Source organism: Zea mays, chromosome 8 (genome assembly GCF_902167145.1).
Source record: "Zea mays cultivar B73 chromosome 8, Zm-B73-REFERENCE-NAM-5.0, whole genome shotgun sequence".
NCBI classification, from domain to species: domain Eukaryota; kingdom Viridiplantae; phylum Streptophyta; class Magnoliopsida; order Poales; family Poaceae; genus Zea; species Zea mays.
Window position 1 is genome coordinate 179,604,590 of NC_050103.1, and position 21,519 is coordinate 179,626,108.

At 43.7% G+C, this 21,519-nt stretch overlaps 4 protein-coding genes across 6 annotated transcripts; all 4 read left to right on the forward strand.

Moving 5' to 3' along the window:
• The first annotated feature begins 484 nt into the window (after positions 1-484).
• LOC100285892 (deoxycytidylate deaminase) lies at positions 485-8,302 on the forward strand. Of its 2 annotated transcripts, NM_001370728.1 has the most exons (9): positions 549-848; positions 943-1,018; positions 1,667-1,706; positions 5,291-5,349; positions 5,571-5,608; positions 6,857-6,920; positions 7,009-7,062; positions 7,470-7,571; positions 7,914-8,302. In NM_001370728.1, the coding sequence occupies exons 1-9, from the start codon at positions 652-654 to the stop codon at positions 7,968-7,970; spliced, it is 687 nt and encodes a 228-aa protein (NP_001357657.1). In that variant the 5' UTR covers positions 549-651; the 3' UTR covers positions 7,971-8,302. The 2 variants fall into 2 exon arrangements, with proteins under 2 accessions (XP_008655116.1, NP_001357657.1); XM_008656894.3 differs by lacking the exon at positions 7,470-7,571 and having other exon boundaries at positions 485-848; positions 7,914-8,298.
• Positions 8,303-9,695: 1,393 nt separating this feature from the next.
• LOC103636618 (uncharacterized) lies at positions 9,696-11,902 on the forward strand. Its single transcript, XM_008658973.3, has one exon. It carries the CDS (start codon positions 10,040-10,042, stop codon positions 11,114-11,116), a length of 1,077 nt encoding a protein of 358 aa, XP_008657195.2. The 5' UTR covers positions 9,696-10,039; the 3' UTR covers positions 11,117-11,902.
• A 53-nt stretch (positions 11,903-11,955) lies between these two features.
• LOC100274074 (uncharacterized) lies at positions 11,956-15,310 on the forward strand. Its single transcript, NM_001148453.1, has 7 exons — positions 11,956-12,182; positions 12,298-12,535; positions 12,620-12,810; positions 12,964-13,199; positions 13,759-14,002; positions 14,096-14,203; positions 14,929-15,310. The coding sequence occupies exons 1-7, from the start codon at positions 11,964-11,966 to the stop codon at positions 15,055-15,057; spliced, it is 1,365 nt and encodes a 454-aa protein (NP_001141925.1). The 5' UTR covers positions 11,956-11,963; the 3' UTR covers positions 15,058-15,310.
• Positions 15,311-16,622: 1,312 nt separating this feature from the next.
• Positions 16,623-21,400, forward strand: LOC100191244 (uncharacterized). Of its 2 annotated transcripts, XR_004851720.1 has the most exons (13): positions 16,623-16,843; positions 16,966-17,211; positions 17,702-17,799; positions 17,902-17,944; positions 18,403-18,464; positions 18,570-18,626; positions 19,129-19,164; positions 19,271-19,348; positions 19,447-19,513; positions 19,699-19,764; positions 20,471-20,558; positions 20,862-20,965; positions 21,076-21,400. XR_004851720.1 is itself a non-coding variant. In NM_001136678.1 (12 exons), the coding sequence occupies exons 1-12, from the start codon at positions 16,771-16,773 to the stop codon at positions 21,166-21,168; spliced, it is 1,023 nt and encodes a 340-aa protein (NP_001130150.1). In that variant the 5' UTR covers positions 16,693-16,770; the 3' UTR covers positions 21,169-21,386. The 2 variants fall into 2 exon arrangements, 1 of the variants encoding a protein (NP_001130150.1); NM_001136678.1 differs by lacking the exon at positions 20,471-20,558 and having other exon boundaries at positions 16,693-16,843; positions 21,076-21,386.
• The last annotated feature ends 119 nt before the right edge of the window (positions 21,401-21,519 follow it).

Genomic DNA, 21,519 nt, shown 5'->3' on the forward strand with positions numbered 1-21,519 from the left:
TCTCGGGAGGCGAGATTCATGTGTTGTTGGCGAACGCCACTGCCCATGCACACCGGCTCGACGCAGGAAAGGCCCGCTTATGCCACAGGGTCACGAATCTTCCGGTCCTAGGCTACAGATTGTTCGTGCCGTCGTATAGAGCACCACCATCGGTACAAACGAGTGATTAGCGCCTAGATCGACACGAACACTATTCTAACAATGTCTACACCTCGATATGCTAAGAACACAAGATATAAAACATTGTGGAAAGTGTTTTTTCCATGCAAAATTTGAAGTATAGGTGGATCGCACAAGATCATTACATAGTTTTTCAAGAAAATAGTCGAATTCTTTGTGTAGGAGAAACCATAGCGATAATTTTGTTTGGGCTGGTGAGAACGTACGGACTATGGATCCGCAGTCCAAGAGGCCCAAACCAAGAATGGACCTTCGTCGAGGCTACGACGCGTCACGTCGCTGCCTTCTTCTCACGCGCGGGAACAGCAAAGGAAGCCCCATATTTTCCCGCGTTCGTGGTCTCCACTCTCCAGTTCTCCGTTTCCCAACTCCAACCCAGCATCCTTGCATCCCGGGGCTCAGTTAGCGTTCCCGCCGCACCGTACTACACCTCCGGTGGTCGGTGCGCCCATTTCCCGCCGATCAAGCGCGATGGCCTCGACGAGGGATCTAGCCATAGCTTCTCTCTCAGCTGCGACCGGCGCCGTTGTTGCCGCCGCTGCACTGCGCCTCTTGTCTTCCCGCAGAACATCCTCCGTCAGACCCCAGAACCTCCCCGCCGCCGCTAACGGATCTGCCTCCGAGCGCCCGCTGGCTCAGTCCCCCTTCGATCCTGTCAAGAGGGAAGGGTTCGTCAATGTTCTCCCGCCCTCGTTAGCGATCCTTATGCCAGTCCGCTCGTCTTGAGTCTCCTGTGCAGATTCGTGGCGCTTGTTTGTGCAGATATATTTCCTGGGACGACTACTTCATGGCGATCGCCTTCCTTTCGGCTGAGCGGTCTAAGGATCCTAACCGGCAGGTAAACAACATCTGTACTGGATGTCTGGATATGCGTTCGCACAAATATGTTTGTGGAAATTCCTTGGTGTCTCGCTGACGCTGGAACATGCACAGGCCTAAATATGCAATCAAATGGTCTAATTCCGTTGTCTTGACATTTCAGTCACACTCTATTACTAGAGCCCGTCTTAGAACTAGTTACTATGCCATGTTAAGTAGAAATATACTCGCGATTGAACAATGTTATATTGATCTTTGCAACCTCCTGGCGAGTAAAAATCACCAGAATTAGCAACAACATAATATTTTTTTTGTTTCTATTGTGAAAAACTTTACATCTGTGTAACGAAAGATTCACTAAATCTTTCCATGACCATTGCAGTGCTTCAAATTTTATAAAAGAAATGGCCAAATTGACAGACTTCATTCCTACTTTGTGTGACAATATTAAAAATAAGCCTATTACTTCTTTATAGTCTCGATTAAAATATGTCACTTTCTGCTTGATTTGTTATAAATGGAAGAGGGAGAAGATAATTGTTTTGACATCCTTTGCATACTCATGAAATATATTTATCACGGTATGTTAGATAATGTAGTTTTTCTTCCTTTACCTATGTCAATGATCAAAATATGAATTGATTGATATGACATGCATTTCACTCAGGTTGGAGCATGCTTGGTTAGCCAAGAGGGAATAATCCTAGGTGAGGATGAAGCTGTACTGCTGCAGAATGCTCTGTATACACTGCTATGCATTTGTGTATGTATCAATTTGATAATGAGAGTGCCTGGTGTATTGGGTCTATGATCTGTTCTGATAAATGCTGGAGTGTGAATGTTCACTCCCGTTGTACCTTCATGTTGGAAATTCACTACTCATACTATAAATAACTTCCATCTTTTCCTGTCTAGTTTATACTTTTGATGGCTTTGGTTCCAGTTGTGCTATCCCAATTATATATCCAAGAGCGGGAATAAGAGAGCAGTAAATAATTTCTATAATAGTTGATTCCTAATTTAAAGGACATGTCTTGGTGGTGAGAAGCCTTTGCACTGAGTGTTGGAACTTGCTCTCCTGGGCAAGTTGATCCAACGGGGGAGTGAAGCAGTGTAAACAGGGTTTTTGCTCGAGATGGCAGTAGCACTGTTAATCTAGCCTCTCAAGGGCACTGTGCGGGGGTATTTATAGGTATCTGAGTGCCCAGCGTCCAGTGTTAAGGACGCATGTGCCCTCAGGCGCCTAGGTTTTCCCCGGAATATTCCCATAAAGCGGGGTTACAGACTGTAATTACAGGGAGACCTTTACAACCTAGGCCCGTAATGCGCAGCGGCCACGCAGGGCCTGTTACAATGGGCCGGATTATACGTGGGCCTCCATGTTGGACGAGGCCGCAAGATGAGACGACCTCTTCACAGGTCTTCGCCCGGCGACGCGTAGGCCGAAGGGTAAATCTGTCAGTCGTCTTGTCTCCGTTGGTGCAGCGAGGTCGGCGAAGGCATCGAGCGAAGGGTGGCGTCTTCGCCTTCGCTCCAACATTTGCCCTCCGAGGGACCAGTTCGACTAAGTCATCTGGTGCCGAAGACGTCGCTAGATGGTGGAGACGCTGCCCTCGCTCGAAGTGGTTCCGCGGGGTTTTTTGACATGACCGTTGATTGACGCCGTACTGTAGAATTGCGGGTTTCCCGAAGCGCCGCGCCTTGTGTATAAAAGGGGGCGGGGGGCGGCGCGTTTTGAACTTTATCTTTCCGCGCTCCGCGAAAACCCTAATTTCCTTCTCAAACCGCCCGCTGCTCGTCTGCCCTCCTTGCTCTTGCTCGTCGGAGATCTGGCCCATGTGAAGCAGACCGCCCGCAGCCGCTGACGGTACGTAGCGATGCCGTCCTCTTCATCTTCTGTTGCCGATACACCGCCGGCCGGCGCGTCGTCCGAGGAGACGCTGAGCAATGTGGCGGCGGAGGAGTTGCGCGCCGGCGACACAGTGGAGTTCGGCGTGTCGCGGATGTCCTCGGTCCGTGTGCAAGACATGCAACAGCTTGGGTATTTCGGCGGCGGAGTGGCACGTGTCCCGGGGACAGAGGAGGTCCCCGAGCCGGAAGGCGAGTTGGTCGTCTTCGAGGCTTTTTTCGCCGCTGGCCTTCGTCTGCCCGCGCATCGATTTGTGGGAGAAGTTCTGCGTAGATTCGACGTCCAGGTCCACCAGCTGACGCCGAATGCCGTGGTGGCCTTGGCAAAATATGTCTGGGCAATGACTTCGTACGGCGGGCAGCCATCGGTCGAAGTCTTCGCGAAGCATTATTGTCTGCATTGGCAGAAAAGGAAAATCGGAAATAAGATTGCACAATTTGGGTCTTGCACATTTACGCCGAAGACCGGCAAGACTTCGATGGAAGTTGTTGAGTTGGTTCCCTGCGCCCGCAATAAATGGGGCAACTGGTGGGAATTTTGGTTCTACGTTGCCGAAGGCACAGTCGAAGACCATCCGGGGCTCCCCGTGGCCGAGATGTGTTCGCATTATTACTCAGCGTACCCGCAGTTTGAGGTAGCAGAGGAGGATGAAAATGAGGAGGCCCTTCGGTGCGCGGCCCGCATGAGTAGCGGACGCGATCTGGTGGAGGAGTTTGTCGGGTATGGAGTATGACCTTTGGCGCGTGGCTGGGCGGTGGGCGAAGTATGCCCTCGCCAGATGCCTTCCCGCGGTGGGATGCTAGTGCGGAGTCCTGCCTTCGCACTGGATTTGCATGGCCGGGATCCCGCCGCATTCGTGCGTGAGGCGGAGGATGGGGCGGTGCGGATTGTTGGTCGCTACGTGCCAAAGACGGAGGCCCAACGGAGTTGGGATATACGCGGATCCAACGACCGCTTGAATAGGGTCTTCGAGTTGAACCGTTTGCCGTATGGCGGTTATCCCGGGCAAGACGTTGTCGACCGCCGCGGGAAAAAACCGGCGGCTGAGACTGAAGACGACCCCGCACCGGTGGCCGCCCCATCCACTAAGAAGAGGAAGCTAGGTACTGCGATGGGAGGACCGGGGGTCTCCGATAGTTTTGCTATGGAGTTGATGGGGACATGCGCGGCCCCCGGGGGAAGGATGTCTTCGCCCGAGCTCCGGGAGTCTTCGGCGCGGATGCTGGAGGTTACTGGGGGTCGGTGGCCTAAGAACGTTCCTATCCCCCGCGCGGCTGGCGAAGACTCTTTTACATCTCGCATGGCTCGTGACCTGAGAGTATTTCCTTACGGACGGAATATTGCTGCTGTTGTGTCGGCAGTGATGAACAAGGATCGCCAGGAAGCTGCGCAGAAGCGTCGGGCGGTCATCAGGCTTCCCGTGGCTAGGCCGAAGAGGGCTCGGGGGACTGCGAAGGCTACCGCCCCCGGCGGTAGCCAGTCGTCAGCCTTCGAGGTAGCTCTCTTGGGTGCCATCGCGGGTGGTTTTTTCGTAGCACCCACGGTGGGCGCCAAATGTTGGAACTTGCTCTCCTGGGCAAGTTGATCCAACGGGGGAGTGAAGCAGTGTAAACAGGTTTTTTGCTCGAGATGGCAGTAGCTCTGTTAATCTAGCCTCTCAAGGACACTGTGCGGGGGTATTTATAGGTATCTGAGTGCCCAACGTCCAGTGTTAAGGACGCATGTGCCCTCAGGCGCCTAGGTTTTCCCCGGAATATTCCCATAAAGCGGGGTTACAGACTGTAATTACAGGGAGACCTTTACAACCTAGGCCCGTAATGCGCAGCGGCCACGCAGGGCATGTTACAATGGGCCGGATTATACGTAGGCCTCCATGTTGGACGAGGCCGCAAGATGAGACAACCTCGTCACAGGTCTTCGCCCGGCGACGCGTAGGCCGAAGGGTAAATCTGCCAGTCGTCTTGTCTCCGTTGGTGCAGCGAGGTAGGCGAAGGCATCGAGCGAAGGGTGGCGTCTTCGCCTTCGCTCCAACACTGAGCCAAAAGGTCCTAGGTTGTTCAACGCAGCCTCCCTGCAAAATCGAGTACGGCTTACCTCGGTTATTTCTTCTTCAGAGCCCACACATCTGAGAGCTGCCTGCATTGGGTCTGTCCTTAATAGTTGATTCCTAATGTAGCATGGCATTAGTGGTATCTTTTCTGTGGCGCGTTAATAGAGCCTATCTTGGCTTATGGCAATATGCAACTTAGTTCTCGCTAAACTTGTGGTTGCTGATGGCTGTATTTTCTGTGATGGGCCCATTGTGATGAATATAGCTGTCATGTTCAACTTTTAAAGCTGCATATTGTCTTTGACAACGTAACTCAGTTGTTTTCTAACCAGGAATTGGCTACAATGGCTTCCCTAGAGGTTGTTCCGATGACAAGCTTCCTTGGGCAAAGGTATGTTCCTTTTATCTGAAATTCTGAAGTTCTATTTTGGAACTATTAGTAGCTGGTGTCCACTCAATAACAAGAGAAAGAAGGTTACTTAATAATCTAGTCAAATACCACATGACAGTTTCAAAAGATATCCACCCACTTTCTCACTTCTCAAAGAAGATTGCATCTTTCACATATGGTGAAGAAAACGATATTCTTCTTCTAATTGTTTTCTATTTCAGAAATCTGCAAGTGGAGATCCATTGGAGACAAAATTCCCGTAAGTAATGAATTTCTCTCATTCTTTGTCTCATTGCCATTATTTTTTTCCATTGATACACACTTATGTTTTATGGACACAGACACCATACTATTTATTAACACAAGATCTTAATGAAACTATGTTCAATAATCTTATTCCCAAACGTATGAAAACAACTTACCATAAAACAACTACTTTGTATATTTGATGACGTACCAGAAGTCATTTTTTTCCTGAAAGTATGGCAAAAGCTTTGCCAATATTTTAACTAGAAGGATAAAATAAAAACAAGAGCTGACCCTGTTTGAGTAGAAACTAGGCCATAAAGACCACACAACTATAGAAGATATATGCCCATACCACTAACAACTTCAGAACAACAACAAACTACTCAAACTTCACTGCTTGCTCGAAAGAGCCAGTTTGGTTGAAATGCGACCCAATCAACGTACCAAAAGTTTTATGTGTATATATACATATAATTTCTTTCAAATGAGCAATGCACAATAACTGTCTGGTGAAAACGAGCTATGAAACAACCATAGCACGTTGAGGTTGACTTCAGATCCTCGAAAGTAGCGCACCTTGAATGAGATTTTGTATATTACTTGCCAGGTAGTAGCCCACAGTTAACATCAATTATCATACTTGTTATTTTTCTTCGGAGTTCCTATCATTGAATATGTGCTTTCTTGCTTGTACTATATGAGTTCCAACCTCAGTTTCATGGCCTTAACTTTATGAAATTATTCTGTATTGAGTGATTATTATCTATAGCTAATCTGGCTTTGTTCCACAATCCTGAAGTATTGTGGATTTTACATTGCTAATAAATTCTCATGACACGGGCAACAATAAATTCTCATACTGAAAGAGGAGTTTCCAGTAGCAGCACCTATATATGCTAAAGGGTGAAGATTTGGCGCCCTTGTTAGCTAAAATACCATGTTGCAAAAATCATCACAAAACTCATGTATGTAGTCCATATAAAGTTAAGTATAGCCGCGACAATTCAGTTTGAAATTGATCCTATATGTTAAGAAAGATAAACTGTTCTTCATCATGTGCTGACAGTGGCATTTCTGTTTTTTAATCTCAACATCAAAGATGAACTTCAAACTGAATTGTTGCAGCTACACTTATGTGTAATACATACATGATTTTTGTGGTGATTTTTTCAAACATAGTAGCTAAGGAAGGCGACATATAATTTTCCATATGCTAAATTTTAACCAATTATATATATATATTTTTGTATCCTAGCAGCTACGTTGTCCATGCTGAGGTTAATGCAATTCTAAATACCAACCATGCTTCAGCGGCTGGACAGGTTTGGTTGTTTGAGTCCTACACAATTATACACTTCATTAAACTTTTATCAAAAGATTTACTGGTTTTATGTGTTTATTCTTTTACAGAAATTGTATGTCACCATGTTCCCATGCAATGAATGTGCCAAGATTATTATTCAGGTTTGTCTCTTTGTAGGATCATGGTGTTAGTTAGGGTTACAGTTTACGGTAGTGCATTTAAATTTACCCCCACAATGACCTATATTTCCACTCATTTTGTATACGACATGCATCCCCAAGTTTTTTACTATGCACTCATAAGTATTCACCTAAGCTTGACTGCCCTCTGCCTTTTCTTGCTAAACTGCAATGTTGTGAACCACTGCAAGCTTCCCCTGTAGCTTGGTTGTGTTCAATTTATTAAGCGAGATCTACTTGTTTGGCATTTGCATGGTAGTCTAGCGTGATTCCGCATGCAGCCATTTCCTTTCACCGAAAGCCTAATAAAAAGAACAGCACCAAATTAACTTCGTGCAATTCTAATCATTATTGCTTGAGTTCTAACAGCATGCTGATATTTCTTACAGTCAGGCGTATCTGAGGTCATATATTTCGTTGAAAAAAAGATTGACAACTCAGCTCACGTTTATGTTGCCTCTCACAAGCTATTGTCGATGGCTGGTGTCAAGGTCCTGAAAATCATTTTCATTTCGAGCAGCTCCCTCCATTCTAAATTATAGTTCACTTTAGTTTTGTTCTAAATAAAACCTTTCTAGTTTTGACGGAGTTTATAAAAAATATCAACGACTACTATATCGATTATCAAATTAGTTTCATGCTTTCATTAAATTCTCCATGGAATATGTTTTGGTTGAGGCTTTATTTGAACTTGAACCTGTAGATGTCTATATTTTCTTAAAAAAACTTGTTCAAAGTTGGATAAGATAAATCTAAAGCGAACATAGCAGTTGTTGGTCTGTACTGTTATAATCAGAAAAGAGTAAACACTTCCTTGTGCAATGTCTCTGCAGGTCAGGAAGCATCAGCCCCAGATGGCGCAAATACCGATCAAGTTCCAGGAGCCATGAAGCCGGTACTAGTTCCAGCCTTCCAGGAGCACTAGTGAGCGAATAAACAGTGCAAGATACCTGTTGACCGCGGCACCTGTGACAATCGACAATGGCCGACCCGCAGCGGTCTCGGTATGCGGCGTCGGTCCCTCTCCCTCCCTCAGAGGCTGTTGTAAAACTATAGCTAGAATTCGTACTGGTAATAATGTAAAGACATTTCAATTCTCCTCTCTGATACCAGCTTATCTTTTACGTGCGTTTGGATCCCTTCATTTTAGAGGAATTGAAATTCACTCAATAAATTAACTCATTTAGTTTGAAATTTGAGATTTCACCATTTTTTAAAGTTCAGATACAAGTCTATCTCAAGTTCATGGTGTGGAGGATGAGAAATAATTTTATTTATTAGTAGAATTTGTTTATATTCTGTAACTTACATGACACTCTTCGTCTCACTTCTCTACAATAAAAATATAGCACATAAATGTTTCTGATATCTTGATAATAATAGCATACAAATATATTTTACATAAAACCGAATTAGCTTAATTGATGTATGCCTAAATTATTATTATTAGAATGAAATTTAATTCCAATGATCCAAACGAGATGTTATATAATTGAGGCGATGTCCTATGGTTACAGTGTTACCTTATAGCGTTTGAGAGATTGGAGGGACTAGAATGCCTTTCTTATTCAATTTTGAATAAGAAGAAGATTCTAGCCTCTCCAATCCCCTCCGGTTTTGTGACTCCTAAACTAACTCTTAGTGTAACTTCGGTAGTTTTCTAGAGGACTCGCTAAATCCATAATTTAGTTAGTTAATCTAAAAGTTTTTTTAACATCTCTCTAAATAAATTTTCTAAATTTACCTAGTTCTCTCTATATTTAGCAACCATTTACTAACTTCTTAAAGAAAAATTGGCTGCATTATGTAAGTAATGAAGACGGTTGTTAATATTTGTTACTTAAATTTCTGATTTGGATAAATTCAAAACAAAACTATAATATAAATATCATATATTTAGAGAGCTATACGAGAACACATAATTTTTTACTTCTAAAAGTTATTTATCAATTCTTTAAATCTATGATTTAGAGAGCTCAAAGTTAGAGCTGCTGTTACATCGATTATAATATTTTAGGAGACTGAAACATGATCTCGATCGAGAAAATTTTTGAATTGTAATCATAATTTTTTTAACTAAGTCTAAAATTCACCTCTAAGAAAAATCAAACCTAAAACTTATAGATGGTACTTAAAAGAAGTCTTAACCATTACGTTAGAGCCTCTTCCTAATCTAGGAAATCATTCTCTCATCCCGCTACATCCGAATCGTCGCGTCATCAGCCACGGCCTTCTCCACTATTGTCGCTCGACTGCCATGGCCTCCGCTGGCCCCTCACCACGGCTTCTCCACCGCACCCGCTCGCTACCATGATACCATCCTTCCTTTCCACGATATTTGTCGTTTATCGAGATTTGAGAATTGTTTTTGAAATTTTACCGAAAATTAAGGAAAAATGAAAATGGTCACCGAAAATACGATACGAGAGAAAAACGGTAGAAAAAAAATCGAAAAAACTAACGAAAAAAGTTCAGGTCTCTTCGGACCGTTTTCACCCCGCGGCTGTCGCATCGCATTTCGCGATCTTTTTCGCTCTCCCGCGCCACCGGCCTAGACGCCTAGTATGTTCTAGAGCATACCGCGATGGCCGACCCTGCTGGCCTCCCGCCGCGGCTTCGCCCGTCCACTGTGCCGCCTCCAGCCGCCGTCACGCGCGCGCTGCACGCGATCAACACCTGCACCTCCGCCGCGGCACTCGCGCCCCTCCGCGTCCACATCCTCCGGGAACCCGCGCTCCTCCGCTCCACCGCCGTCATCTCCGCCTTCTTCCTCGCCTGCGGCCGCCTCCGTAGCCTCGACCCCGCACTCGTTCTCTTCGCCTCCCTCCCGCGGCCCCACGTTTTCGTCTTCAACTCCCTCCTCCGCTCCCTCCCCCAGGCCCCCGCCTGCTCACCGCTCCCGCTCTTGCGCCACTTCCTCGGCCTCGGCGCCCGCCCCAACCGCTACACCTTCCCGTTGATGCTCACCTCGCTTTCCTCTCTCCGCGAGCTCAACGTCGCGCACTCCCAGGTGGCCAAGTCCGGCTTTGCGCGCGACCTCCACGTCCGAAACGCCCTCCTTGCTCGCTACGCGGCCTGTGATCCGGACCTCGGGCACGCTGAGCAGTTGTTTGATGAAATGCCACGCCCGGACGTCGTCTCGTGGACCACGGTGATCACCGCGTACAGAAACCACGGCCACAGTTTCTTGGCTCTGGCCACCTTCCGGCGGATGTTCGCTGCATCTGTTGCTCCCAACCGCGTCACCATGGTTTCTGCACTTGGTGCTTGTGCAGCACATGGTGCTGTGGACACTGGCATCTGGATTCATCAGTACGTTCAGAAGCTGGGTTGGGAACTGGATGTCGTGTTAGGCACTGCGCTTGTTGACATGTATGGGAAGTGTGGACACGTTGCGGAAGGAGTCCGTGTATTCTCCAAAATGACTGAGAGGAATGTTTTTACTTGGAACTCTATCATTGGAGCATTTGCTTTGGTACAGGATGGAGAAATGGCTCTGCGTTGGTTCTTCAGGATGAAGGCTGATGGCATACGCCCTGATGCTGTCACGCTAATTTGTGTTCTTTATGCATGCGTACATGCTGGATTAGTTGATATTGGGAGGAAAATATTTAACTTGATTGTTCAAGGCGAGTATGGGTTTCAACCTGGGATCAAGCACTTTGGATGCATGGTTGATCTTCTTAGTCGCTCTGGACACCTGAATGATGCTTTCAGGGTTGTTGAGGCAATGCCATCACAGCCAAACGCTGTCATTTGGGGCCTGCTATTGCGAGGTTGCAAGGACCATGGTGATTCAGTCTTGAGTGAGCATGTGACAATGCAGCTGCTGGAGTTGGAGCCTGAAAATGCTTCGCATTATGTGACACTTGCAAACTTGTATGCTGAGACAGGGAGGTGGCTGGAGGCTCACGAGGTCTTGAAGTGGATGAAGGAAAAAGGATTGGCAAAGGATGCAGGCTGGAGCCTTAGGATGTTAGAGGACAGGTCAAGCAAATGTATAAGTGATGGAAATTTCATGGAATGTGCACTTTGAGAAACATCAGATGATCAATTAACCTTTACAGTATCAGGTAGTTAAGCATGCCTTACTGTCACACTTGGATTTAAGGGCCAAAACCCAGACGCGAATCAAATGTGTCTGAGATTAAGTCTCACACACATGATGACTTATGGTACAAAAACGAATGCCACATCTTTAATATATAATGGAGTTCTGTACAAAATAGTTAAATAATTACATCATACGAAAACAACGATCTAACAACCATAGTTAACTGGGAGACGACGGCCTCCGAAGGAATGCAAACCTCAGTTTGTTGACGCCCAATGCAAGTGACTAATGTTGTGGGGATGGACATGCATATTATGTTGGAGGAGTATGGCCTAAAAAAAGCCTTGTGCATCAGTATCACAAGTCCTACATGTCATGACCCGTGGAGAACACAAACGAATGAGACAAGCTAAGTTGGTTGGTACTGCTGCGCAACAAGAAAATATCTCATCCTCTTAGATTTCAGTGGTCTATAGAGACGTGGGGCTCCACAAGAAACTTCTTAGCTGATGGTGACTTGGTTATCGAAAGCAACTCCAATCATATGATATTATCAGTAGGTGAAATCATGCCTATTTTTTCGGAATATTTCTTTGCAAAGAAAACTTGGGTTTAGCTACCAGATCGACCATTAAGCGGATGGATGTTTTTAAGGACCCCGACACCATGTTTACAATCATGTTTCCCTGTAATTCCCTTCGCTTCTAGCCCTTTTTTTTGTTATCTTATAGCATGACACATCACCATGTTTATCCTACCACTATAAAAGTATAAAGGCGCACAAAGCTTCCAAAGCGAAGAAGCTCTTGAGGAGATACTGTAACGAAACATGGCTCCTCTGACTCCTAGACTGGTAGTGCCCATAGACGTGAAGAAGCAGCCATGGGAGCAGAAGGTTCCTCTCCACAACCGCTGGCATCCAGACATCCCTCCCGTTGCTGATGTAACCGAAGGGGAACTGTTCCGGGTCGAGATGGTAGACTGGACTGGAGGGAGGGTTAGAGACGATAACTCTGCAGACGACATCAAATCCCTGGACCTCACAATCGTAAGTTTGTATCCTGCTGCTGCTGCTGCTGCTGGAGATGTCTTTGATCTCCGTTCCACTCTGCAGCTCTCATTCATTGCGATTGCGAGCCAGACTGACTACAGATACTCTACAGACTCATTATCTTAGTGGGCCCCTAAGAATCGTTGATTCCGAAGGGGTTCCGGCTTCACCAGGCGATCTTCTCGCGGTGGAAATCTGCAACCTTGGCCCGCTTCCTGGCGACGAGTGGGGCTACACTGCGATATTTGAGAGAGAGAACGGAGGTGGGTTCCTAACTGACCACTTCCCTACTGCGAGGAAGGCCATCTGGTATTTCGAAGGAATCTATGCGTACTCCCCTCAGATACCAGGTGAAGCTTCTTCTTGTTCTTGCTGTGTGAATGAAACTCTGCAGCTTTGGATCCTTCCGTAATCATGGTTTTGGCGTGTACCAGGTGTTCGTTTCCCAGGATTAACCCATCCTGGTATTGTGGGAACTGCACCGTCAGCCGAACTTCTTAATATATGGAACGAGAGGGAGAAAAGATTGGCCGAGACAAGCCCACAGACCCTTAAACTGTGTGAAGTGCTACACCAGAGGCCCCTTGCCAATTTACCGACCCCTGAGAACTGCTTACTTGGAAAGGCATGAGCACCCACCTGCTTATAGTGTTGCTTCTAGAATTGTATTTTTCATACCTGAACGATTAATCTTTTTTTTGTCACCTAAAAGCAACACTAATCTGTCAGACATAAGTATAACTTGCTACCTGTTCATAATTAGTGCGATATTGTGCAGATTCAGGAGGGGACTGCTGGATGGCACAAAGTGGCGAATGAAGCAGCCAGGACTATTCCGGGAAGGGAGAATGGCGGTAATTGTGACATAAAAAACTTAAGCAGAGGTTCCAAAGTTTATCTGCCAGTATTTGTCGAAGGAGCGAATCTTAGCACCGGTGATATGCACTTCTCCCAGGGCGATGGTGAAGTTTCGTTTTGTGGAGCAATTGAAATGAGTGGATTCCTTGAGCTCAAGTAATAAACTTTCTACTTGTTTACACTTCAATGTTACTTTTTATATTCCGACTTATAAACGTTACTGGACCTAAGGATGGACCCAAACAATCACCTGCATCAAATCAGAATTTCAGATCCAACAGTGTAGTGAACCTCACATTACTATATATCACATCGATTTTTATAAAGATACTAGCACCAGTCATCTTCATAGCAGCTTGTATGGTATTTCTCAGATAACTCATGAAGAATATGAAAGCAAATTCATGGGTTTTCTTAGATAGCTCATGGGATTTGCTATATCATGTTTCAAATGGTGTTGCATTAGTTGATGTTCTATTCTGTCATCACAACAATATAAACATACATCAATGGTTTCTAGTTTGTATATTGTGATGGTTGAGATACACTCACTGCATCAGTGACCAATTATTCCTGAACCACGCAGTTGAATCAAATCAATGTTGCTGGACATGACGACTGTCAGCTGGACAAATAAAATCTGCCTATGAAAATCCAATTTACCTTGCACATTTCTCAAACTCAACAGCATGTCCCCTCTGACATTGTGTAACAGGTGCGAGATCATAAGAGGCGGGATGAAGGAATACTTGACCCCAGTTGGTCCGACACCGCTACACGTGAACCCTATCTTTGAGATCGGTCCTGTCGAGCCACGCTTCTCGGAGTGGCTAGTGTTTGAGGGCATAAGCGTGGATGAATCTGGGAAGCAGCATTTCCTTGATGCGTCAGTTGCTTACAAGCGCGCAGTCCTGAACGCCATTGAGTACATTGCTAGATTTGGGTACTCAAAGGAGCAGGTAGGCAGTAGGGTAACTGATGAGTGATGATTATCCTCCTCTAATTACCATATATGTTTGAATATTGCCTTAGCATTTGGGTGATATATACAGGTGTATCTCTTACTATCATGCTGTCCCTGTGAGGGTAGGATCTCTGGAATAGTTGACTCTCCTAATGCAGTGGCAACTATTGCCATCCCTACAGCAATATTTGATCAGGTTCGCCCTCAACAGACCAACACAATTTCCTTTTGACTGTTGCATTTTATTTGTTGTTGTTCCTTATCAGATTATTAAATAATCATGTTAGATCATGAGTTCATGACCCATTCCTTTGGTCTTATCTTTGATCTAAATATCTGAGGTGAGCTGCTGATACTGTATGTTATATGGGGGAAAAAAGCTAGTGCCTGTGCTGTCAGTTAATTGTGAGTTAGCTCTATGAATCACAGCATGCCAATGCTGATACTAATGGGATTAGCTTATGTAATGGCAGAACAGCATGCATCAGGGCATTTGATATGAGCCAATTTACTTCATGCGGTGTGAGCTGCGCTTGACCAATGGTTCAGTAAAAGTAGATTTATATTAGCTATCCATTTTGTTGAAATTAGATTATGTGAGCAAGCCTGATCGCACTTGGCCAGTGATGTATCAGAGTTATTTCTTATAAAGCAGTCTGTGACACGAGAGACTCAACAATCAGAAATAAAGTTTTCCCCTGAAAGTTACGGTTAATAAGGTCAAACGATATGAGCAGCTTGTAAATGTTAATTCTAGAATTTTACATTAAGCAGACACAATAGCCAGGGCGGATACATTATTTTCAGTAAGTACAGATCGAATCTGCTTACTACTTTGCAACTAAACTTGGTTCATAAGCATTCTTTTACATGGATCTTTTTTTTAAACTTCACTGCATAACGTCTCAATTGCTAGCACAGGATATAAAGCCAAAACACCTGAGAGGAAGACCGGGACCAAAGTTGATAAGGCTTCCAGATCTCCTGAGCTGTTCAAACAATGGGCATATTCCTGTCACCCAAGACCAAAGTGGTACAAGGGCGTCCTAGGGGCGTATATGATCTGGAAGCTGATGCCGTATCCTTCTACTTATACACACAAATAATCGTGTTGGTGTTTCCAACAATGTATGAGGATAGAGACACCTGAGTGGTGCCATATTTTCAGTGCCTGTATTGCTACAAAGTTGTTCATTAATTTCACTCTATAGAAAATTTCTTATTTGGGGTCGAGTATGTAACTAGCAGTGAAGTGAGGATGAGATAATATGAAAGAACCAGGCAGCTGGTAGTGGCTGGAGCGAAGTTGCAGTTGTGACAGATTCACTCTACCTGCACACAAGAAACCAACACACACTGTTGATCCAGTTCTAGCATACTATAGACAGATGCTGGTTGGATTCATGAAATAGCCTCCGGAGCTGAAGGAAGTCCTAAAGAGGGTGAAGAAATGAGTTTGACAAACGATGCTGGTTGTAGCCTTAGGGTGATGTTAGAGGACCATATATGAGCGGTGGATATTTGATGGAATGGGCATTGTGGAGTTGTGGTTCAGTCAATCTGTACCATTGTCAATTGCCCTTCCTTCACTACCAGCCAGATCACCAATGTTTGGAAGCTGAACACACGAACTTCATGACATTTAAAAAGTTAATAAGATGAAGCGACTTTATGACATTTTAAAAGGTTAATAAGTTGAGGCGACTTTGTATAACCCAAATAAAGTGGTGAGAAATAAGAAAAGAAAATGAAAATAATTAAAGAGGCTAGAGTACTACTCCCTCCGTTCCATATAACTCGTTTTGAGCTTTTTACACCAAATTTAATTAGTTTGTCTTATTAAAAAATTCACAATTACTCCTTCTGTCCCAAAACATAGTTTTTTTTTTCTAACCCTCTTCTTTTTCGTCCATATTTAAATAAATGATAATGAGTATAGATATACATATAACCTCTTAGGATATTTAATTTGAGTAATTAGATAGTCCGTCATCTTTTCACTCCTCTTTTTTTTGGATTGGATGAGTTGATTAATCACCAACTCATTCCTCATAGTTAGTTAGTTAATAATAACATGAGGAATTAGGTCATCTTACCAAATATATATGGTGTTTGGTTTAAGGAATAAACTAGTCAATTATCTTCTCACTCTTCACTTTTTTGTTTGGTTGTGAAATGAAATGAGTTGATTCATCACTAATTCATTCCTCGTAGTTAATTAGTTAGTATTAATATGATGAATGAGTTCATCCTATCAAATATGAAGAATAAACTTATAATACATCACCTCATGTTGGATGAAGTGATTCCTCAAACCAAACACCCTATTAATGAATAGACTCATGATACACCACTTTATCTAGGATGAAGTGATTCCACAAACCAAACACCCCCTATATTCATAGGTTAGTTAATGAATGTATGTTTAGTCTAAAACAAATTATATTTTGGAGCGGAGGGAGTATTATTTTTTTCTGTAATATTGTTTAGCATATAATATATTTTAAATATGAATTCGATTTTTTTAATTATTTTTACAATTTTTTTAATTGTTTTGCAAAAAATTCAAATTGGTGTAAAAAACAAACAAATTATAATTTAAAATAGAGAGTATTTTAAAGGATAAATCAATGCTATTAGAGAGAAGGGAAACTATGCAAAAGGAAAAGCAGTACTGCAGTAGAAAAAAAACTCCCTAGAGGTCGACCGAGACCCCTGCGGACCTGCGCTTCGGCCGTTGCGGACCGCAGGAGTGACGATTCCATGGCGGAGGAGATGGCGCAGGCGCAACCGAGACTCACGGCGCCACGTTCGGTCCGCTGTATTGTCAAGCTAGGTGCTCTCTCGCGCCCTCCGCCAACGATTCTTTGGCTCCCTGTCCGCCTGTCGTCCGTGCCTTTGTAGCTCTGTGTACTCTTCTCTGGCATTAATTTAAGAAGCTACTGTGGGGTGGCGCAGGTGGAGCGGCGATTACCAACAAGGGCGAGCTGGAGAGCATCAACGAGGAGAACCTACGGTCGGCATGTGCGCAGCTGCGGCATGCCATGTCCGAATCTGACGGCGATGGCGCCATGGAGAAGGTTCTGGGAATGGACTGGAGTAGGAAGCCCGGAGATCCTGTCGACCCGGCCGTTGACGCGGAGTGGATCGCGGGGATAGCTAGGCTGGGGCTCGACACTAACTTCGTCGTCGTGCACGGGGCCGGTATTATTCGGACTCTGAATTGACTCTTAACAGTCTTACTGAATTGACTATGTCTGTCTGTCTGTCTGTCTGTCTTACTCCTGTTATAAGTTACGAGCCGAACTTGTTGATTTTGGTGTGGAGTAGATGGCGCATGATTGTTCACATTTTGATCCTGGAAACTTGGAATTGACAAGTAACATTTGCACAAATGCCTCTCAGTGGAAGAGATTTTGCAATTAACACTGCGCAAATGCTTCTCAGTGGAAGCGCAACCACACACATTGGACTGTCCGTCTCGGTTAGACACTGGTCAACTGTAGTTTCAACTTCGATTTATAGGCTCTAGTGTCTTCCAGTGAGATATTTCTATGAAACTAGAGATATCAATTTATTTATTACTTTTAAACTTTTTAGACTGGTACATTTTATGAAGGTAGAGCCTACAAACAATAGTGGATAAATTTAGTTTTAGTTATTAGGATGCTGAATTTGAGATATTCTGCTTCAGGGTCTTTTGGCCACTTTCAAGCAAGTAGATCTGGAGTTCATAAAGGAGGGTTACATTCGACACTGGTCAAGGCTGGCTTTGTTGCTACAAGAATTTCAGTGAGGCCAATTATGACATTGTATTTGACGAGGATATCATGAATTTTGCCAAAATGTTAGTGCTTCTCTGATGAATATTCTGATGTTTTTTTTGTAATTTAGGTGACATCTCTCAACCAGGAAATTGTTAGAGCCCTAGCAAGAGGTATGCAGGTTTTGAGGTTACTTGTCCTTGTCATCCCATGTCTTTATTTGCACGTGGTATTATGCAACGTATTAGTCATGGCTACTTACTATGCTCTGTATTTTGTTATTTCTCATATTGATGCTGCTTAGGCACTCAGAATTCATGATTATGTTTCCCCCATGTCTGCAGTAGGCTATGACATGTTTCCCCCATGTCTGCAGTAGGCTATGCTATGTTGTCTTGTGTTTAATTTGAACATATAATTAAGTTCTTATTTGACTCATGGGCCAATGCAAGGATGTATCATCATTTTGTCATGAACCATTTTTGCCTGTATCTGCAAATCTGAATGCACTTCCAACAAATCAACTGGTGTATTTGCTTGCCCTTAAATAGACCTTGAATTGTTTTTACTAGATTGTCAGTTGGAACCAGTGGTGGGCACAAGACTTATTGAACTGCATATTCTTTTGCAGAAGGAATACCATCTGTTGGGATGTCACCATTTGCTTGTGGGTGGTCTACCCAACAAAGAAAAGTGAGCAAACTTGATAACTATTGCTTTGTTGCATATCATTCTGTATCTTCTTAGAATTACAGTTGTTGTACATCCATACCTAATCCTGTTAATATGCATTTGCAGCTTGCATCAGCAAATGCTTCTCAAATATTTCAGTCACTCCATGCAGGTTTTGTCCCAGTAAGTTGTTGTAGCAAAGGTTTTGAACCGCTATTCCTTCAAAATTTCATATTTATCAAAAATAGGGCCTGGTGCAGTGGTAGTCTCTCCACTTGCTGTTTGGAGATCCTTGAAAAATTAAGCAAGGGTAAGGATGTAGAAAAGTTCTCTTCCCCATACCCTTTCTTCTGTGGGAGCTTTTGGCACTGGGTACGCACACCTGAAGTTGTTGGCATGAGTGGTATAGTTACTCACCCCATATTTGACAGCATATGGTGCTACTGGAACATGTATCATATTGTTATTTTTTTATGCATGCACTATTTTGGTACTCGTGATAGTGCTTTTCTATATTGCACATTGAACGCTAAAACAAGTCCCATATGAATTATTTAGTATTAATTATTATAAGCAAGCATTAGATAAGTTCCATGCGCTTTCTCTGATTTGCAGCTGGAACCTAAGCATGATCAGAAATTAATATAAACTTTTGCTTATAGCATAAGACCCTTGTTTCTTGCAGGTTTTGCACGGTGATGCAGTTCTTGATGAATTATTGGTGAATTTTCAAATCAAAGCTTGCTGCGTTGTTGTTTAGGTTTTATGGACTATGAAGTCAATTTATTTTATTAAAAATAAAATTGATCTTATCTTTAAATGACCAGGACTGTACCATATTGAGTGGGGATGTCATTATACGACATCTTGCACAGCTTCTGAGTCCGAAATATGTAGTATTTCTGGTACTGTTACCTTCCCTCCTTTACAGCTTTAAAAGTTTTATGTTATCGATGGAAGATGGTTTTGTACACTATATGGTTTTCTAAAAATTGTGATGTAGACAGATGTCCATGGAGTGTATGATCGCCCTCCAACTGACTCAAATGCAGTACTTCTGAGAGAAATAGGTTAGTATTCACCTGGTTGATTTTTATCTGCCCATAATATCTAGCCTGTACTTTTTGATGTGTATTAGTCATTATGCGAGGAAACAGGACAACAAAGGTAATGCAATTGTCATCATTCAATTCTTGGGTAAAACATGGAAATATGCTTCTTCAACAAATTCTAGCTGACTTGTGTTAGTTAACAGAGGTGGATGACATTGGAGGCTGGTCGATTGTAAAACCTGCATTGCTGCAAGGCAACACTAAAGGAGGTATTATGTCGTATTCCTTTTCATGGTGGATTGTGATTGTCAAACGGTCCTTGGTCCTAAGACCTGTGTGGTTGTGCTGAGGAGTTATGCTCCTTCCTGATAGAAGATGATTAGGGCTGAATGCTTTGATTGTATTGATAGGGGCTGGTGTACACATTATATAGGCATGGTCCAGGGGATATGTAAACCTGAGAGAATCCCAATCAGAGGAGCCTTGTCTAATACATAGGGTCCCAATCAGAGGATCCTTGTCTAATACAGCAGTAGCATCTAATCAGAGGAACCTTCCCTAATACATCAATATCATCTATGCAGCTTGGCTCTTAGGACTGGCACATGCCTTAGCCACTATTCTGACACTTCCAAGTACCTGATTCAGGTAGTTTACCAGTGACAACTTTCTTACGGACAACCAAGGATTACTCCCTCTGGTTCCTTTTAGATGTTGTTTTGGACAGCATTTCGCATACCAAGGTGTGATTAATCATGATGCTAATTTCCGGTTGTACCCTTATTAAATATGGTTCATTGTCCCTTTGAACAAGCTGCCTTTTCTATCTCAACCGGTTACTAAAGCTCATCTCAAGTTTCTTGATGCAACCTGGGTTCGATTTTTCGTGTCTGCATGTCGAACCTTTTTCGCCTGCTCGTTTTTTTATTTTGCTGCGCGCGCTCATATATTTTTTGTTGGGCACGTGTTGTCTAGCCGAATCGCTGCATCGCTGCATGAGCTCTGCAGGGGAGGGCAAAAACGTCCAAATCTGCAATTAAATACCCAGACGATTTCCTTTCAGGTAAAGTGAGAAAAACGGCAGAGCGACTCCTAAAAAGAACCGGAGGGAGTACTGAATAAGCATTGCCAACCTAGTTTTCATTCACCATTGAGAATGTCCTTCTGTATTTTCAATAACGTGACATCAAATGCTCCTAGTGAAGGTGCAGTGGTTTAGAAGCGAACTGTAGGATCAAACTATGGTTTATTAGGCTGAGGAGTAGGGACAATGATGTGCCTGGCCTGGTTTTTTTTTTCTTCTAAACTGCTTGCTGTAGCCTTGTATTTTGTAGAGTAAGATATCTGTTGTTCTCATGTACTGCAGTGGAGATATCAGTTGCAGCACATGACACCACCGGTGGGATGGAGACCAAAATACTGGAGGCTGCAGTGATAGCTAGGCTTGGAATAGACGTGTATATTACCAAGGTCCGAATGCTTGCTTCCATTTTGAAACAGGGAAATGACCAAATTTTAGCTCTTTTTTTTTTTCTGAATGGACATGACTCAAGCACTATTCAATGTTTTATGTGATGCAGGCTGGAACAGAACACTCGCTGAGGGCCTTGAAGGGAGATGTGAGCACCGACTCGGAAGATTGGCTTGGAACTATTATACGCTCTTCCAAATAGATTTCTTGTTGCAAAAACATTCGGACTGGTTTACTGGCGATTTTCCCGATGTTATATGAGCAGTGATGAGCCTTGGGCTTTCGATGATGATCCAGCACGGGTCTATTCCCTACTGTGGTCGTAGTTTGGTTTACAAGCGTCAGCCTGATGTTACAAATGCCGTTCAGTAAATTTGTTTTGTTTTCTGAAAAGATAAGATGCATTGGTCGCAAGAGAGGAAAAAATTGATTTTTGGGACTTGTCATTCCTAATATTGACTTCACAGAAAGAAACATGACTCAAAATATGTCACACATATTCCCAATGTCATTTAAGATATTTTTGCCCATATTTCCAATGCCATTTTAGATA

Coding starts and splice junctions, on each gene's coding strand:
- LOC100285892 (NM_001370728.1), top strand. CDS start 652: ATGGCCTCGACGAGGGATCTAGCCATAGCTTCTCTCTCAGCTGCGACC. Junction 5,350..5,570: donor ACAAGCTTCCTTGGGCAAAG/GTATGTTCCTTT, acceptor TTTCTATTTCAG/AAATCTGCAAGTGGAGATCC. Junction 6,921..7,008: donor ATGCTTCAGCGGCTGGACAG/GTTTGGTTGTTT, acceptor ATTCTTTTACAG/AAATTGTATGTCACCATGTT.
- LOC103636618 (XM_008658973.3), top strand. CDS start 10,040: ATGCTCACCTCGCTTTCCTCTCTCCGCGAGCTCAACGTCGCGCACTCC.
- LOC100274074 (NM_001148453.1), top strand. CDS start 11,964: ATGGCTCCTCTGACTCCTAGACTGGTAGTGCCCATAGACGTGAAGAAG. Junction 13,200..13,758: donor AGTGGATTCCTTGAGCTCAA/GTAATAAACTTT, acceptor ATTGTGTAACAG/GTGCGAGATCATAAGAGGCG. Junction 14,003..14,095: donor TTGGGTACTCAAAGGAGCAG/GTAGGCAGTAGG, acceptor TGATATATACAG/GTGTATCTCTTACTATCATG.
- LOC100191244 (NM_001136678.1), top strand. CDS start 16,771: ATGGCGGAGGAGATGGCGCAGGCGCAACCGAGACTCACGGCGCCACGT. Junction 17,800..17,901: donor TTGTTGCTACAAGAATTTCA/GTGAGGCCAATT, acceptor TTTGTAATTTAG/GTGACATCTCTCAACCAGGA. Junction 18,465..18,569: donor GGTCTACCCAACAAAGAAAA/GTGAGCAAACTT, acceptor ATGCATTTGCAG/CTTGCATCAGCAAATGCTTC.